The sequence below is a fragment of the Narcine bancroftii genome, chromosome 1 (assembly GCF_036971445.1).
Source record: "Narcine bancroftii isolate sNarBan1 chromosome 1, sNarBan1.hap1, whole genome shotgun sequence".
Lineage (NCBI taxonomy): Eukaryota > Metazoa > Chordata > Chondrichthyes > Torpediniformes > Narcinidae > Narcine > Narcine bancroftii.
In genome coordinates this window covers 12,893,631-12,913,717 of record NC_091469.1, presented here as the reverse complement: position 1 = coordinate 12,913,717, position 20,087 = coordinate 12,893,631, and the positions used below count along the sequence as shown (strand labels likewise).

General features: G+C 43.1%; 1 protein-coding gene across 1 annotated transcript in view; it reads left to right on the top strand.

The window, feature by feature from the left end:
• Positions 1–20,087, top strand: part of gldc (glycine dehydrogenase (decarboxylating)) — a 218,040-nt gene that overhangs the window by 141,398 nt on the left and 56,555 nt on the right. Inside the window, 5 exon segments of the mRNA XM_069920829.1 lie at positions 6,374–6,454; positions 8,393–8,490; positions 10,388–10,472; positions 10,563–10,604; positions 11,540–11,682. Coding sequence (XP_069776930.1) covers positions 6,374–6,454; positions 8,393–8,490; positions 10,388–10,472; positions 10,563–10,604; positions 11,540–11,682 — 449 coding nt within the window.

Below are 20,087 nucleotides of genomic sequence, written 5' to 3'. Positions count from 1 at the left end.
GCTAACTTCTCTCCCACTCTTCCTCCCTCTTCCCCTCTCCCCTCTCTCTCTCCCGATCTCTCTCCCTCCCCCTCCCCTAACTTCTCCCCTCCCTCTTCCTCTCCCCACAACCCCCCTTGCCTCTCTCATCCCCTCTTCCCTCCCTTCTCCCCTCAATCTTCCCCTTTCCTTCCCCCTCTCCTCTCTTTTTCTCTCTCTCTCACTCCCCCCTTCCCCTTCTCCGCCTTGCCCCCCCCAATATTATTGTAGATGCATTGGATTGTCTATGTAGAGTATGGGCTTTATTTATGGAATGTTTTGGAAGCTGATTGTAAAAGTTGACAAGTTTCACACCTGGAATCGATGGTTTCCTTCTGAAGAAAGATTACACAGATTGAATGTTTGTTGCTAGTTAGAAAGAGTGACTAATATTTCCAACATCTTGTGTTTTTTATAACAAGTAAGATGCGGAGAAGATGTTTCCTCTGTGGGAGAGTGTGGATTAGATTATTTAAAAATCTAATTTAAGACAAATTATATTTTTTTCTCTGGAAGATTGGAACCCCTTGGAAAACTTTTCCTCAAAGGATAAAGGAAGAAAAGTCTTTGAATTGTTTTTAAGGTAGATGTAGATAGATTATTGATAAGCAAGGGGTGGTACGAGGGCGAAGGTGAAATATTACCAGATACATGGGAATGTGAAGAATCACAAAAACTGCAGATTCTGGAATCTTGAGCAGACAAAGAATTGCTGGAGGAATTTAGCAGGTCAAACATCATCGATGGATAAAAATGGTCAGTGAACATTTTGAGTCTTTCTTGAACGCAGAGCCCTCCGATCCCCCTCCAGTACCATTCTCCTCACTTAGTGAAATTGTCCTTACTCTTAACAGCTTCTCCTTACAATCCTCCCATTTACTCCAAACCCAGGGTGTAGCCATGGGCACATATGGCCCCTAGCTATGCCTATCTTGAGTTCGTGTATGTGGAACTGTCCCTGTTCAATCATATTCCAGTACCACTCCCCAACTCTTCCTCTGCCGCATTGACAACTGCATTGATGTTACCTCCAGTACCAGAGCAGAGCTCGAACATTTCATTAAATTCACTGCCAACTTTCACCCAGCCTTTAAATTTCCCTGGACTGTTTCTAACATCTCTCTCCCTTTCCTTGACCTCTGCCTCTATCTCAGTGGACAAACTATCTACTATTCATGCCCAAAAGACTCAAAAACCAGCATACATTCACCAAGACAATGGGTTACTTGAACAAAAATGGTTTTATTTTCTTAATGCATGATAATAAGATCAATATTTAACTTATTGCTATTAACTTAACCTAATTTAAGCCCCTTCTAATTCTAAACGCACATGTATGTAATGTTTATGTGTGCAGGAAAGTTCTTTGTTTCACTGTCCAATCATTCTCTTTTTACTTCTCCATGTTCACTGGAATCAGACAATTTTCCAAACTGCACAGAATTAAACATTTATTATCTTCACCAGGCTCTGATGCTTTAACTTAAGTTGTTACTGCTCAGGAAGATCTTTGTTAGTTTCAGAGAGATGTTTGTTGGACACACACAATCAGCCACTTCATTATCTTGCTGAAGAAACTTTCCCCTCTTGGATTTTTCCAAAAGATAACCTCTTCTTCCAGCTTACCACAAGGAGTTCTTTTTCCCCTATTGCAGGAGGAGCACATTAACCAGCCACATCCTTTGAAATTGACTGCAGAGATTTAGAATAGGCTGAACTCGGAACTCTTCCTGTCTTGAAATAGTATCTTGCAGCAGTTCTGCAAACTTGCATTCTTCAACACCCACTACTGCTGAATCTCTCAGTCTCTCTCTCTCCCAAAGAATGAATGTTTTGTCTCTGTTTGCAAAACCACACAACCCCTGTTGGAACAGCAATTTAAACTTCTGGCACCAGTCTTAAGAGCAAAAGATTTTCACTTCTTGAGCATGGGCCCTGTACAACCATGTTGATCTATTTTCACCTACTTGTAAAACTCAAAGTACTCTCCCATTGTCTCAGCAAAGCCAGTTGGAGACAAGAGGAAAATCCCTGCATGGCGCTTGAGATGTTTGTTTGTGAAATGTGATCTAACAACTAAACATCACAATCTTACCATTTTTAAGATATTTTGTCATAATTTTAATAAGCCATTTTGTAAAACTACTTATTACAAACCCAGCGACTCTCACAATGACCTGAATTGTACCTCTTCCCACCCTATACCCTTTCTTACAATTCCTCTGCCATATCGGTTCCCAGATTGAGGATTTCCATTCGAGGACATCTGAAATGTTCTCTTTCTTTAATAAGCATGGATTTCCCCCTTGCTCTCATAGATAAAGCCCCACAAACCTCTGTGTCCAACACATTTGTGTACATTTTGATTTGATCATGTAGAAATTGCATTTCAGGGCATCATAATGTTTGGGACTTTTGGATTCACAAGTTTTTGTGATTACTCGGGTATATTTAATTGTTTCATTGGTACAAGTATGGGAGAACTCGACTTGCTTCTCAGCTTTTGATTGCCTTTGGCGTCTGTAGTTGCCATTTTTCTACATGAGGACCAGAGTTGTGCCAATGAAAGACAAAGCAGCCATTATGAGGCTGACAAAGAAGAATCCAACAGTACAATACACCACCCAAACTTTGGGATGACCAGAATCAACAGTTTGGAACATCATTAAGAACAAAGAGCATACTGATGAACTCAGTAATCACAAAGAGACTGGTATTCCAAGGAAGACACCCACTGTTGATGACAGAAGAATTCTCATCATAATGAAGACAAGCCCCCAAATGCCTGTCCAACAGATCAGAAACATTCTTCAGGAGGCTGCTGTGCATGTGTTGATGACTACTGCCCACAGAAAAGAAATACAGAGGCTATGCTACAAGATGCAAACCACCAGTTAGCCACTGAAACAGGATAGCCAGATTACAATTTGCCAAGAAGAATTTAAAGAAAATGCAGAATTCTGGAAAAAGATCTGTGGACAGATGAGACCAAGATTAATCTGTATTTGAGTGATGGCAAGAGCAAAGTATGGAGGTGTAAAGGAACTGCCCAAGATCCAAAGCATGCCACCTCATCTGTGAAACATGGTGGTGGGGGTGTTATGGCCTGGGCATGTATGCCTGCCACAGGTACTGGAGCACTTATCTTCATTGATGATGTAACTATTGATGGCAGTAGCAAAATGAATTTTGAGGTGTATGGAAACATCTGCTCAAGTTTGAGCAAATACCTCCAAATTCTTTGGGTGGTGCTTCATCCTACAGCAAGACCATGATCCCAAATATTCTGCTAAAGCAACAAAGTTTTTCAAAAACTAGAAAATTTTTGAATGGCCAAGTCTGTCATCAAATCTAAATCCAATTCAGCATGCCTTCCATATGCTGAAGAGAAGCCCCTGAAACCTGCAGGAGCTAAAAATGGCTGCAATAGAGGCCTGGCAGAGCATCACCAGAGAAGATACTCAGCACCTGGAGATATCTATAAATCATAGACTAAAACAGTCATTGCATGCAAGGACATGCAACAAAAATACTAAACATAACTAATGTGCGTATCATTGCTATGTCCTAAATATGATGGTGGCCTGAAATGAGGGGACTTATTAACTGTGGGGCCCAAATGACCTGTTACCATGCTGTATGTCTTAAAAAAAAGAGCTGTGATATCTACAGTCAAACCAAAATATATATAAAGACCTTGTATTTAAAAAAAAAATCTGCAATGTGCACTTTCATCTCATGTGAATTGTTTGATTTCACATTTAAAACTGTGGAGCACAGCAGCAAATAAAGGACAAAATGTCTTTGTTCCAAACATTATGGAGGTGAGATGAGAACCAGAGTACATAGATTAAGGGAGGAAAGGTGAAATGTTTAAAGGGAACATTAGTGGGAACCTCTTTACGCAGAGACTAGTGAAAGTGTGAAATGAGTTGCCAGCTGAAGTGGTGAATGATTTTGATATTGAAGAAAAAATTGAATCAGAGGGGGATGGAGGGTTATGGTCCAAGTGAAAATCAATGGGACCAGGCAGAATAATGTTAAGTGCAATGAAACTACCAGCCACATCTTTTCCCATCCACCCCATCCACTTTTGGGGTGGGGGGAATAAGGCTCTCTGAGACTCCCTGGTGCGTTCTTCCCTCCTAGAACACCCTCTTTGGCACCAGTAACCACAGAAAATGCAAAATTTCTCCCCACATCTCACCCCTCGCATCCATCCAGGGCCACAAACAGAATTCCCAGGTGAGGCAGAGCTTTACCTGTGCTTCATGCAATCTGATCTATTGCATTTGGTGTATCTGATGTGGCCATCTCTACATTGGTGAAACCCAACGCAGATTGGGTGAACACTTTGCTGAACACATATGGCCTGTGTGTGGTTCTAAACTTGACCTTCCTGAAGCCAACTCCACAACCATTCATACAACTGTCCTCAGTCTCATCCATTGTCGGGGTAAGGCTAAGTGTAAACTGGAGGAATAATGCATCATATGGACAGCCTTGAACCAAACTATTTTTTTCCAATTTTAGGTGACCACCAATCTCATCTGATTCCACTGTTTCCGTCTCTTCTTTACCTACTCATGCCCTCATAGAACACTATAGCACAAAAACATGTCCTTCAACCCATTTAGACTGTGCCAAACTGTTATTCAGCCTAGTCCCATTGATGTGCACCTGGACCATAACCTTCCGTACCCCTCTGATCCATATATCTATCTTTTTTTTGATGTCAAAATCATTCACCACTTCAGCTGGCAGCTCATCTCATACACTCAAAAGTCTCTGCGTGAAGAAGCTCCTGCTAATGTTCCCATTAAGCATTTCACCTTTCACCCTTAACCCATCTCTGCTGTTTCTTATCTCACCTAACCTCAGTGGAAAAAGCATATTTGAATTTATTCTATTTATACCCCTCATAATTCTGTGTACCTCTATGAAATGTTCTCTCATTCTCCAGGGAATAAAGCCAAAACTCATTTAACATTTCCCTGTAACACAGTTTTTCAAGTCCCGGCAACATTCTTGTAAATTTTCTCTGCACTTGTTCAATCTTATTAATACCTTTCCTGTAGTTAAGTGACCAGAACTGTGCACAATACTCCAAATTTGTGTTCACTAATGTCTTGTACAACTTCACCATAACATCCCAACTCCTGTACTCAATATTATGATTTATGAAGGCCAATGTGCCAGAAGCTTTCTTTATGACCCTATCTACCTGTGACATAACTTTCAGGGAATTATGTACCTGTATTCCCAGATCCCTCTGTTCTACCACACTCCTCAACCCCCTATTGTGTACTGTGTATATCTTACCTTGGTGCAACACCTCACACTTGTCTGCAGTAAATTCCATCTGCCATTTTGCAGCCCATTTTTCCAGCTGTTCCAGATCCTGCTCCAAGCTTTGAAAGACTTCCTCACTGTCCACTACATCCCCCTACTTTGTGTCATCTGAAAACTTGTTGATTCACTTTAATTCATTGTCATCCAGATGTTTGAAAAGATACAAACAACAATGAACCATTGCCTGAGGCACACCACTAGGTGCAAGCTCCAACCAGGTAGGCAATCATTATTACCACTCTCTGGCTTCTTCTGCAAAGCCGATGTGAAATAGAATTTACCACCTCACCATGAATACCGAGTGACTACTGAACCTTCCTGACCAACCTTTCATGTGGGACCTTGTCAAAAGCCATACTGAAGTCCACTTAGACAACATCCTTGGTCTTTCCTTCATCAACATTACTGATAATCTCTTCAAAAAAGCTCTATAAGATTGGTCAGATGCACCTACCACGCGCAGAACCATATTAACTATCCATAAACAGTCCCTGTTTATCCAAATATTTGTATATGCCTTCTCAGAATACCTTCCAGTAACTTATGCACTACTGACGTCAGACTCACCGCCCTAAAATTTCCCGGATTTCAGTTTTTTTCTCAAACTTTTTACCACTCCCTTTTCTAATGGTTTTTCCCTCCTCTTGTCTCATTACCTCTCACACCTTATGTTCTCTCCTTCCCCCCCCCCCCCCCCCCAGCTTATTTTAACCTTTACATATGTAATTTCACCTTTTTATCTTGGTCTTGACAAAAGGTTCTGATTTGAAATGTTGACTGCCCATTTCTACCCATGGATGCTGTCTGGCCAGCTGAGCTTCTCCAACAATTCTTTGTCTACATTGGAATGTGAAGTTGATGTTAGAGTCACATCACATGACCTTAGTAAATGCAGAAGCGACGGAGTGGCCTTCCTTCATTAAAAATGGTATGCTCAAGTCAATCACTTAGAAGTAGTCACATTTAAATATAAGAATTGATACTTACTGCTTTCGTTTGGCAGTTGGGAGTGTCTCTGGATGAAACAATTACTGAGAGAGACTTGGATGACCTTCTTTGGGTCTTTGGTTGTGAATCATCAGCTGTAAGTATTTTTTGATGCAATATTTAGGTTTATTTTTCAATTATAACTTTACTGCATTTTCTTATCCTGTATTTGTGGCACTTGAATTTGCTTTCCTTGAAAATGTAACAATTACAAGTTGCAACTTGTTCATTTTGATGCTGTAGGAATTACGAGGAGAATTTTAATTACATGGTGAGGAAAAGAACTTGCAAATCACAGATGTGGTGGAGAAGTTCAGCAGGTTACGTATGGGAAGTAAAGGGTGACCAATGTTTTGGGCCTGAGCCCCACGTGAGGAATAAGAAGGGGGAAAGAGGGGAGGAGAAGGGGCAGGGTGAGGACCACAGGCTAACAGTTAAGAGTTGATGGGTGGATACAGTTGGGAAGGTAGAAGAGAGAAAAGCTGGGGAGTGGGCAGAGGGTCACTCTGACAGAAAAAGAAAGGGAAGGAGGTAGGGAGATGGAGGAAAGGAGACAGAAGAATAGAGAAAGAGTGGAGGTTAATGGAAAATGGAGATGTCACTGGTTATGCTGTCTGGTTGGAGACTGCCAAGACTGATTGTAAGGTGTTGTTCCTCAATTTTGCGGGTGGATTCGATTTGGCAGAACATGAGGCCATGTACAGATATGTTGGTGTGGCAATGGTGTGTGAAGTTATAGTGATTGGCCACTGGGATGACCTTGCTGTTTCAGATCAAAGATGCTCAAATAAAACTATCTCCCAGTCTACGTCCAGTCTGCCCGACGTAGAGGAGACAGCATGAGGAGCACCGGATGTAATAAATGACGTTGTAGCCTTTCTGCATTCTTGTGTGTTATTTCCAAAGTGCTTTACTTTGGTGCGCTACTTTTGAAACATACAGTGCATGGTGGTTTTGGCAAGGTTACTAAAATTTGTTGAGAATGTGCAATATTTTTAAGTTGGTCTTAATTGTAGATGGATCTTATCCAAACTACTGTCATTACTATTTTCACTTCAGTCTGGACCAAAATCTGTTCATGGATATTTTCAGTTCTTGATGTAGGCTGAAGCCCAGGAACTTCTGAAATGCAAACATGGCTGCATTTTAGATTAAAAATAAGATTTTTGATCTGGTATCTAGCTACATAGATTGTTGTGGGTTGAAAGTGATGCACCCAAGTCTGGAACTTCAACATTCAGAATAAAGTATACTATTGTATGTGGAAAAGGGTGGGACAGACTTTCTGTTCAGTGGTTTCTGTCATTATGCGAATGATCTATAGCTGTGAATAGCATTGCATTTTAATGGATTATTTGGCTTGGTTGTAAAGCAGTATCACTGTGAACAAACACTGCTTCTGATCGCGTGGGAAGCAAAATGTAAGTTTTAACTTCAGCCCTTTTGTTTTTGATTTAATTTTTGGGGCATTCTTCAGAAGAATGATAATGATAGGAAGTTTATTATCATGCATCTATCAAAGTTCTTGTTGCTACAGGCAAATAGGTACTTAAAAAGAAAAATATATTAGTAAACTAATTGAAATAAAAGAGACAATAAATAAATAAGATCAAAAATAGATATTCACATTAATCCTAGTGCAAAAAAACAGTGACTTGCTATAGTGCAGACAATCCTTTTTTGATGTCAGTGTAGTCCAGATTAGTTCATCAAGGAGAGGTTCAAGAGTCTGAGAGCTGTTTTTCAGGTTTCTGTACCTTTTGCCCGAAAGGTAGCAGTGAGAAGGGGTTGCGAACAGGGAGGAGGGAGTCTTTTATGATCTTTGGCTGCCTTCTTGAGGCAGTGTCTCAATACTGATGTTTTCAGTGGTTGGGAGGACAGAGCCTGTGATGTACCTGGTGACATTCACTCCCTTCTTGGGTTACTGGGCACTCGAATTGCCAAGCCAGGACATGATGCAACCAGCCAATATACTTCCCCCAGTCCACCTGTGGAAATTTGATATGATGTGCAAACTTGTTAATTTTTTTTAAAGGAATTGATCGCTGAGTCTATGGGAGATGAGACCAAGGGTATCTCGGCCACCCAGTTTAAGAGAACGAGCAAGTTCCTTTTGCATCCAGTCTTCAACAGGTTGGTAAGGAGCTGAGATTATGACCTGATGCATTGAAGTAAATCTGCTCTGAATGTGTTGAGCAGAATGAGTCGCATGCTGTGGATTACAAAAGCAAGGTTTCAGTTATCCTATTCCCTTCTTTTATGCACTTTGTAGCCCTTTTCAATGTCTAATTAATAAGGCAACGCCCAACATCTGGGTTGATTCTTATTAAGTCTTAAGTCCTGAATGTTCAAAGTTCAAGGTTCCTTTTATTGTCATTTAATAATCCATTAAAAATGTAGTATACAACTTTTGCTTGCTGTAAGGCAGACAAAGAGTCACCAGTAGTATTTCCAGCACCCCTTTAAGTAAGAGAGAAAGAAAAGCAGAGAGAGTCCCTTCAGGGCCACTGAATGTCTGTGGATTTGCCTCCAGTGCTCCTGAAGCCCTTGCAACCACTCAGACTCCAGTTTGATCCATCAGTAACCTGAGCTCCAGATCCAAACCTCTGACATAAACATTCAGCTTGCCTAAGACCCTTCAAGAGCCCTTCTTGCCATCAGCACCCTCTGGAATCCTGGCTCTGGATATCTGTCCCCATGACTCAATGTCCCAACAGATTCGCAGCCTGTGTGGGTCCTTCAACTCTCGATCTCCTCACTGGTCCACTGCTGTGGTCACCTTTCCTTTCTTGGCCCTTTCATGCCAGGGCCCCACCGGATGCCCCTGCCCTGACGGCTCCCGCTGCCTGACGGCTCCCGCTGCCTGACGGCTCCCGCTGCCTGGCGGCTCCCGCTGCCTGGCGGCTCCCGCTGCCTGGCGGCTCCCGCTGCCTGGCGGCTCCCGCTGCCTGGCGGCTCCCGCTGCCTGGCGGCTCCCGCTGCCTGGCGGCTCCCGCTGCCTGGCGGCTCCCGCTGCCTGACGGCTCCCGCTGCCTGGCAGATTCCACTGGCTGCCCCTGCCCTGATGGCTTCCGGTGACTGCTTCTATCCTGACAGCCCCTGCCAGCTCTCGCTGTTCTGACAGCTCCCACACGCTGCCCCTGCCCTGATGGCTCCTGCCGGCCGCCCTTGCCTTGTGGGAGTCATGGAGGGAGAGGGGTGAGTGGGAGATGGGTCACGGGCTGACGGCGTCATCAGCCCACCCCCAGCCAACTGCTTGCAGTGTCTGTACCTTCATGTGGGGCGCTCCGCCGATTATCCTTCCCCAAGAGGGATTGCAGTCAGCGCCTTGGAGCCTGATGAGGCTCATTCAAGAAATTAAGTCGCCCGATGTAAGGGCGGAGAACCTCCGCCTTTACAGTCGGGCTTTTTCTTTGCATGAAAGGGCCTACTGTTGGGGAAGTTTATCCGTTAGGCACAATGAAGTTCTGACTTTAAGATCAGTGCACCTTTCTTACATAATATTACTTGCTTTAGTGCAGTGTTCTGAAACAGAACTTCTATTCTGCCTTGCACTTATATTGCTGCAAGTCTATTTCATTAATTTTATTATAGCCGTGCATCATCTTGGGTCGGGGTTATGTTCTGCAAGTAGGGACTCAAATAGATTTGGGCATAAGTGGTCATTATAGGTGAAATATACTCCGCAACATGACACACATACTTATTTACCTAAATCTCTATATTATGTACACATGTACATATAGATTTCAATTACATATATGTATTGTACTATAAGTTAGATGTGCACTGTGTATCATTATACAGCTGGCAGTGCAATTGCTTTGTTTTGGCTTTTGAGCTCACATGTCAAATGCTTGATGTGTGACTTAGTCCACTAATGCCTGCCAATGTCGGTCCCAGTGTAAATTTTTAAATTTTCTTAAGCCCTTATGGTGATCTTGGACATATCTCCGATAGGACATACTTGATCAGGCGTAAGTCAAAGTATGGCTTTCATGCATTTAATTTGTTAACTTTTGTATTTCAGTTATCACTCAGAAACAAATATTGTCCGGTATATGAAAAGATTGGAAAATAAAGATGTTTCTCTTGTTCACAGCATGATTCCTCTGGTGGGTGACAGTTACTTTCATATATTTTTACACTTTTATATCTTTCTTCAGATTTTATTTAGTTACACATGTTACCTCTCTTTGAACCAGGGGTCTTGCACTATGAAGCTGAACAGTTCCTCAGAACTTACTGTAAGTTTGCTAGTTCTTCACTCCAACTCTCGAAAACATAGACAATTGATGTTGAAGTTGAATACAATTTTAACATAATATTAATGTCTATCTAAGAAGGCAAAGTGGTCAAATGCAACTCTGCTTTCAAAGTGGTGAACATTCAGTCACGTTATGCTTAGAGTCTGGACTTTTTAACTGAGACTTGGGTCTGAACACTTGGCTACCCAGTTGCTTGATGACCTTCAAAGCCTCCAGTCTGGTGGACAAGAAGAGGTCATTTGGTCAGTAGAGCAAAAGCCTGCCTACCACATTAATACAGAGCATTAAATCAATGGGCATTGTCTTTACCTGGAACGACCATTAGAACTTGGGAAGTAAACAGCCACAAGCCACACCAGTTACCCTTCAAAGGGAGATTGAAAGGTAGTCTTTGAAAGGAGGGGGGGGGGGGGCATTAAAAAAAATCATCTTGTAGATTCTCAGCGGTTGCACTTCATCCATTGCAAACTCTGCCTGGTTTATCTGAAGTCCCTACAGTAAAATGTCGAGTGAATATTCGAATATTTCTATCACTCAATCCATAGAAGCAAAAAACAATGCCTGAATAACTGCCCTTTCGATTTTATGTTGAGTTATCCCTATAGTCTCTTGGGAAGGTTCACATTAATCAGTGGAAAATGTGGATTCAGTGTTACAACATCTGAATCTGGAACTTCTCACATGCCACAACCACCTTCAACCAGCAAATAACGCATGTATAAAAGTTCCTACTGAACAAAGCAGTCTTAATCTGGATAGTTTGTTAATGCAGCTCTAAAGTTAATTGGCTGAAGTTATCATGAATCCTGTATCAATCATTAGTTTGAAGTTTTAAGCCATATAAATAGGCTTAAGATGCATGTTTTCATTTTGCTTATGTGTTTCTTCTATCTCTTGGTCTCTATACTCCATAGCCTATCACATGGCCAGAATTTGGAAATGTCCATCCTTTTGTCCCTCTGGATCAGGCCCAAGGCTATCAACAATTATTCCATGAACTGGAACGGGACTTGTGTGAAATAACAGGATATGACAAAATATCTTTCCAGCCAAATAGGTAGGTTGTTAACTTGCTAACATAATGTTTTCCAACGTCTACATAATTCCTGGCACCAGATTATAGAAAAGAACTTGGTTGAAACTTTATATTCATCGATCCCCACGTGCAAATCAGTGCAGTAGGGCAGTTGATGGGGCTGCTGCCTCCCAGCTTCAGGGAGGAAAGTTCAGTCCTCACTTCTGGTGCTGTCTGAATGGAGTTTGCACATTCTCCCTGGACAGTTTGGGTTTTCTCTCCATGTTCCAGTTTCCTCCCATGTTCCAAAAAAATATGCGGGTAGGTCAGTTAATAAAGTGTTGTCAATTGCTGCCCTGTGTGTAGGTGAGTGGTTGATGAAAAATTGGGAAAATAAATTGAGTTAATGTTGGATTGATGTAAAAATGGGATGTTGATGGTCAGCATGGAGTAAGGGGCTGAAGGGTCTGTTTCCCATGCCCCATCTCTCTTTGCTTCCGTGTCTGACAATCAAAACACTCTCATTGATCTCTGTTGTACTTTTGACACTAAAAGCTGATTGTCTTCCTGATGTTTAAGACTCATAACTTAAGACCACTAGTCACAGATTTCAAGAAGTATTAGTCATTACTACAGACCATTGAGGCCTGGCAAATTGCATTAGTCTTCAAAACTACTGTCTCAATGGTGGACAAAGCAGAAAAAAATATTATAGGAATATTGAGTTTTTATCATTGATATTGCTAATTTTCAGAAGTATTTTTTTGTTTCTAGATGTGTTGGAGGGCGAGAGGGAAGAATGGCTTAAGCTACTGTTTGTTTTCAGATACCTTTTGAAAACATTATGTACTTACTTTGTGCCTGGTTTAAGTGACATCTTACTGAAAACCTTTAGCTGTTATAAATAACATTGTTCCTCAGCAAGGGGTGGCAATTAAGCAGCACAGAGCTCTCTACTGATCGTCTCGAGGGGGTTGTTGTGTCTGTCCATGGCCTCATGTGCTATCCCACCAAGACCACCCTTAAATTGGTGGGACAACACTTGATTTGGTGCAGCTCCATGTTCCCCGATGATACTCTCCTGTCCTTATCCAAAGATGATATGCAGGCTGCCTTCAGGAGTAAATCTGAGGGAAGCATCTGACCGGACACGGTACCTGGCCGAGTATTACAAACCTGTGCTGACCAATTTACCAACATATTCATGGATGCCTTCAACATATCACTCCAGTGGGGTGTGGTTCCCACCTGTTTCAATCAGGCATCTATTGTACTAGTGCCCAAGAAGAGTGTGGTAACCTGCCTAAAAGACTGGACTAGTGGCACTCACCTCAAAAGTGATGGTGTTTTGAAAGGTTAGTGCTGAACTATATCAACTCCTGTCTGAGCAGTGTCATGGATCCATTCCCGTTCACCTATCATAAGAACAGGTCTGCAGCGGATGCCATTTCACTGGATTTACACAAAGCCCTGGAGCACCTGGACAGCAAAGAAGCATTCATTAGAATGCTCTTTATCGACTTACAGTTTGGCATTTAACACCTCAAACCAGATCAGTGAACTCCAAGACCTGGGACTCAACACCCCATTGTGTAATTGGATCTTTGATTTCCTCACTTACAGACTACAATCAGTGAGGATTGGTAAGAACATCTCCACAATTTCCGGAGCACCACAGGGCTGCGTTCTTATCCTCCTGCTCTACTTTCTGTATACCTATCACTATGACAACAAGACCATCTTCAAATTGGTTGATAATACCATGGTAGTGGATTGTGGGAAAAGGAGCGATGAGTCAGCACGCAAGATGGAAATTGAAAACTTAGCTGAATGGTGCACCAAGAATAACCTTGCACTCAATTTCACCAAAACCAAGGAACTCATTGTTGACTTCAGGAAGGGGAAACCAGATGTGTACGATCCAGTGATCATTGGGAGATTAGAGGAGGTGAGTTCTTGAGAGTTACTATCTCAGAGGATCTTTCCTGCACCCAACAACTAATGGAATCGTGAAGAAAGCATGTCAGCCCCTCACTTCTCAGGATTTTTTAATTTTACGGTTAATTTAAAATTTAGACACACAGTATGGTAATTGATCATTTTGGCCTACGAGTCTGTGCTGTCCAATTTACACCCAATTAACCTACACCCCTGCTACGTTTTGAATGGTGGGAGGAAACTGGAGCTCCTGGAGAAAACCCATGCAGACACGTGGAGAACATATAAACACCTTCCAGACAGCACAGGATTCAAATCCCGATCCCGATCGCTGGTGCTTTAAAGGCGTTGCGCTAACCACCTCGCCAACCGTGCTGAGTTTGTGGAGGTTTCGTATGATATCGGAAACCCTGGCAAATTTCTACAGATGTGTGGTGGAAAGTAGCATTGTGGGCTAATATGGGGACACCAATACACCTTCCCCCCCCACCCCCTTCACCCTTAGCATAAAGCCCTGCAAAAGGTAGTGGACAGAGCCCAGGACTTCACCGGCAAAATCACAGCCCCCCATCATCAAAAAAATCTGTGGGGAACACTGCCGTCGGAGAGCAGCAGCAATCATCAGGGATTTACACCATATAGCACACGCTCTTTTCTTGCTGCTGCCATTAGGGAAGAGGCATCGGTGCCACAAGACATCAGGTTCAGGAACAGTTGCTACCCCTCCACCATTAGACTCTTCAACAACAAACTCATTCAGGGACTCATTTACGGACTCTTAATTTTGCACTTAATAGTTTTTTTTCTCTCTGAATTGCACATTCAATTGTTTACATTTCTCTATTTGTGTACATTGTATACAGTTTTTGCACTACTAATAAGTGAAAATTCATGTTCACCCATAGGAAAAAAAAGAATCTCAGTGTTGTATGCTATTTCATGTATGTACTCTGACAATAAATCTGATTTTCCATCTGGGCACTCTCCAACCAGATGGCATTAACATCGGCTTCCCTGGTTTCTGCTAACCTACTCTCCATTCTCCCTCCCTTCTCTTCACCTTTGTTTTTCTTCCTCCACTTCTCCACTCCCTTTCCTTCTCCATTCACAGCCATCCCCCTTCTCCCTGCTTGCTGGTGTGCCTTCCCTCCCTATTACTTCCTGCCTTTTGGGATCTTGCTCCTCCCCCTGTCCCTTCCCCCCTCCCATTTTGTTCAAGTGCTTGCTGATATTTCATCATACCATGATGAAGAACTCAAGCCTGAAACGTTGGTTATGCTATATAAAGTACACTGTTTGACCTGCTAAGTTCCTCCAGCATTGCATTTTTACTTCAACCATGGTGTCTACAGACTTTTGTGTTTTACATCTTGAGAGGTTTGTTGGCCAAGTGCTACTTCATGGTCACTCAGTTCCAGGCTGACTTGATACGGCCCAATTAAGCCCAAGAAACTGGTTTTATTATCCTGGTGTCTAACCCTTACTAGCAGGCCTTTGTGCTGGACACCTTTCCTGACAGATGCCCTTGGCAATGATGTTATTTCTTTCTCTCTTTATAGAACATGTATCTGAAATGCTATGTGAGTGGGTGGGTGGGTGGGTGGTGGTGTGTGTGTGTGTGCGCGCGTGTGCAGAGCAGCAGAGGATTTTTAAACCCTCCCAAAAATCTGTGATGTTGGACCTTTCTTTGTAGATTAGCATTTTGCACAAAATTGAAATTTCATTAGGGCTTAAGTACTTTCTCTCCTGATAGGACTGATCAGCACAGTTTGATATGCAAGCTTGCCTCTGTTTTTCTATGTGGTAGCAATCATACCCAAACATAAATGTCGGCAGTAATCTTCCACAGGTTATTTTGTTGAGAGGAACATGTTGAAGCTTGCTTCTAGTCTCTCCTGGTCAATCCAACAGTTGTTCCTGATGGAACGATACTGATATGTGTATTAAACCAGGCATTAAACTATTGTTTGGACTGTTGTTATTTACAACTGATCTGCTCTGCAAGGAACTGGTGGCTTTCTTTTAATTGAAATAGAACGTGCTGATTTATGCACTATGCCACCATAATGTGTGTTATTTAGATAACACGGACTTGATAAGGATATTCAGTTATTTCTTGTGGATAGATGCCAAACAGAATTAACTTTTGAACTTAACATGCTCTCATCCAACTTACTTACTGCATTCAATGAACCCCATGTGGCATCCTCGACATTCTGGAAACCAAACTCAAATTAGACACCCATTTTGCCGAACACCTGCACTTTGTCCTTGGGTGCAAGTTGGACCTTGTGTTTGCCACCCAGTTTAATTCTGTTCTTCATTCCCATATAGACATGTCTGTCCTCAGCCACTTCCTGTGTGTGGCTAAATATAAACTTGGAGGAAATAACAAGTGATAGAGGGGAACAGGTGGATGTTGTACACAAGAATTACCATGAGGCATTTGAAAAGATGCTGCACCAAATACTTCTGCATATAAGGAGGCATGGAGTTTTGGGTAATCCTTTACCATTAACCAATAGAAGGCAGAGGATTGGGACAATGTGTCTTTCCCTAGTTGGAAATCAGTGGTGAGCGGACTGCCATGGGGGTTGGTGCTAGGCCCACAACTGTTCACACTATACATGAACGATTTGGCAGAGATGACCAAGTGTAGTAAAAAAAATGGGAATGGGGAGCGGAGACACAGCACTGCTCTGAACGGTTCAACTACCTGGTCCTAATGCTGGGAGCTCGATACAGGCTTAAAACTGCATGTTAAAGGAGCTGACTGTGTTTGTAAGTAAAATCCTGTGCCCGTGGAGATCTGTGCCCAAAATGTTGGTGCCTCTGCTGGGCAGCGGCCACGAGGGGTTGCAGACTCCAGGGGATCAGAGGACCAGTGCAGGGTACCAGAAATGGGAAGAACACCCCCTGTTGAGAAGGAGGAGCAGAGGAGATGATCCAACAGGGAAAGTGACCACAGCAGTGACTGAGGGACTCACACAAGCTGCAGGCGACTTGCAGGCTCATGGGAACCAAGCAGCGAGGCCAGCTTAAAAGCTGAATGAAAAGCTATTTCTTACCTTTTCATGCAAGCCCAGAAAAGCCTGCTCTGATGTCCCCTTTCAGCCTGGAGGTGGCTGGGGCATTGATTTGGTATTTAGGAGGTGTGACTACTGTGCCAAGACACCATACATACACGCTGAGCAATGGCCGACTTTGTTACCCATAATCTCCCACGCAGCTGGAACTGCCCTGTCAACCAATGGTTCCAGCTGCATGAGGGATTATGGGTAATGAAGTCCGCCATTACTTGGCAAAGTGTCAAACAGTCCTGAAATGCCATGGTTGTTCAACATGCAAGATGTGTCAGCACCAGCAACGAGAAATGTAAACTTTCACGTGTCTGCCCATTGAAGTAGGCTGCCGAGAGACCGTACATGACAGCTCCTGGTCTGGGTATGGCTGCCGGTGTTTGGCTGTGGGAGGATGGGGTGTACATAGCTGCGGCAGTGGGGAGGGCTGAGTGGTACGGGGGGTGTTGAGCAGTGGGGAGGGCTGAGCGTGACACCACTGCTGCTGGGCCACCTGTGCACAGCAGCAGGTCGGTGGCGGCTCCTGGATCACGGGCTGACGACGTTATCAGCCTGCCCGATTAGAGCCGCTCCAAACAGTTCCCATTAATAGATCCCTAGTAGGGTCTTCACCTCAGCCGTGACACTAGGGTTGGGGAGGATCACTCAAGGTGCATCAAATGCAGATGTGTCACATTTATCGAGGTAAGTGAAGCGAGTTCAAGGTGGATAATATCCGCTCGTTTCTCCACCACGAAAAGGCCTAGTGACTGTGAAGGAACTCTCTTTTGCTTCTCTTTCTCTCACTGTAAGGGGCACCGGTCAATACTAATGGTGACTTTTTGCCTTACAGCTGGCAGAAGGCAATTTCATGTAATATTACATGTTCTATATTATTGCATGACAGTAAAGAAATCTTGATCTTTGCTGAGTAAATTGAGTATAAAAGTGAATTGTGCAGAAGTGCAGAATGTCTGCAAAGTAACACAGATAGGTTAACTAAGTGGGCGAGGGTCTGGCAGATGAAGTACAATGTTGATGAATAGTAAATCTGATTTCTATTTGAATAGTGAAAGATTGGAGCATGCTGTTGTGCAGAGAGAGTTGGGAGTGCTGTGTATGAATATCAAAAAGTTACCAGTAGTTTTCTGGTGCTGCAGGTTATTCAAAAGGAGACTGGAATGTTGGCCTTCAGGAAGAAATTGTTTCTTAGCCTGGCTATCCTGTTTTTATGCTCCTGTGCCTGAATGTAGTGTCTCAAAGATCCTGCAGGCTGTATTTTACAGCTCTCACTGATTCTCTAAGCCCTCTTTAAGCACTGCTCCTTGTAGATATCGCCAGAAAAGGGAAGGGAAACCCCAGTGATCTTCTCACCAGTTTTAATCACCTTCCATGCTGACCTCCAACCTAATGTTTTGCAGCTACCATATCACACAATGATGCAACCAGCCAGGAAACACTATTGTGCTTCCGTAGAACTTTGTTAGGATGGTGGCCAGTAGTCTTGCCCTCTTCAATCTCTTTAGGAAGTGTAGGCATTGCTGTGCCTTCCTGACTAACGAGGAAGTGTTGTGGGTCCAAGATGTCATCCTTTAATGGACGCCAAGGGATTTTGTGTTCCCCACTCTCTCCACGATGCAGTGGGCAGTGGTTCTTCATCCTCCTGGAGTCCACAATCATCTCCTTTGTCTTATCCATGTTGAGGCTTAGGTTGTCGCTCTTGCCACTGTACAGGCCTATCTACCTCTTCTCTGTAAGCCGGCTCATCAATTTGCCGAAAACTAGACGATTCTGTTGGAACTGAACATGGTAGTGCAGTCGTGTGTCCCCAGAATGAACAGTAGTGGGCTGAGCACACAGCCAAGGTGCACCTGTGCTCAGTGTGATTTTACTGCCGACCCAGACAAACTGTGGTCAGAGGTTGGTACTGAGTCCCAGCAAGGACACTTTATCCACCAGCCTCTAAGGTATGATTGTGTTGAATGCTGAGCTGAAGCCAATTAACCACAGCCTGGCGTACAAGGCATCATTCTCTATGTGGGTCAGGACCAAGTGGAGAATCAGAGGATTGATTTGGCTGATAGGCAAACTGGAACGGGTCGCTGGTAGGTGCACTTTGATGCATGCAATGATCAGTCACTTCAAAGCACTTCATGATTGTGAAGGTCAGTGCCACTGGCCAGTAGTCATTTAGTCTACTCTGTTGGGCACTATGGGTGATAGTGCTGCCTTGAAACTTGCAGGGACAATGTCTGCTGGAGTGAGACGTTAAAGATGTCCAATAGGGCTCTGTCAGCTGGTCCACATGGTCTTTCAGCACCTGACCAGGTATATTATCTGGTCCTGCTGCATTGTGTGAGTTCACCTTGGATAGGATCTTCCACAGCTGCGACTATGCAAAGTTCCTGTTCCTCAGAGACGGAGATGGGACATTCTTTGGCAATGTGTTGTTTTCCACATCAAACCGTGTGTAGATGGTGTTCAGTCTGTCAGGAAGGAAGGCGTCTTTATCATTGACCAGCAAGGCTGACGCGCTCTGTTATGGCTTTATTACCTTTCCACTCGTGCCTCAGTGTCACACTGTTATCTGTGGATCTTCTGTTATCTTCTGCTTCGCCTTCCTGATTGCCCTGGAGAGTTCAGCCCTTGCTGTTCTTAGTGCCATCTTTTTGCCTGACCTGAAAGCAGTGTCCTGAGCTCTCTGAGTAGTGCACAGACCTCCTTGTCTAGTTAGCCCTGGCTTTGTAGTGTTTGGTCACCGTGACACTTGCCTATGTAGCTGGTCACTGTGCTTGTATACTCACTGATATTGATGTGGTCATTGCAGTGCATGCATTTCTGATCTCCTTGCATGAGAAAGAATATACTGGCTTTGGAGATGGTGTGGAAGAGGTTAACTGTGTTGATTCCAGAGATGAGGGGAGTAAATATGGTAAGTATAAGATTAGATCAAAACTTTCTGCATCTTGTAAAAGACAGATTTTAGTAATAGGTCGATTTAAGTAACCAGTCTTGGTTTTAATCCGCACTTGCCGAACGAAAATTTTCTTGTCCGGAACAGTATCCACGATTTTCCCCAACAACCAAGAATTGTCCATGATACAGGTGCAGAATAGTCCATGATAATTACATTGTCTTCACATACAAAATTGCATTTAGCTTTAGACCATTTTTGTCTCTCTTAAAGATAATCTTTAATCCATCTTTTCCAAAATAAATCTGCAATAAACTGCACTTGTTACCATCTGCGCCTCACATAAATATCTTCTTTCTGAAATTGACCTGGAAGCATTAAAGGTTTAGATTTAAGAAGTAAGAGATGATTTGGTATAAGTGCCTCAATGTCATTTGAATCATCAGAAATTTTAGTTATTGGACGACTATTTAAAATGGCTGCGATCTCACTAATGCTGTGTGAAGATTGTCTTCATTGAGCATTGACTATTCAAA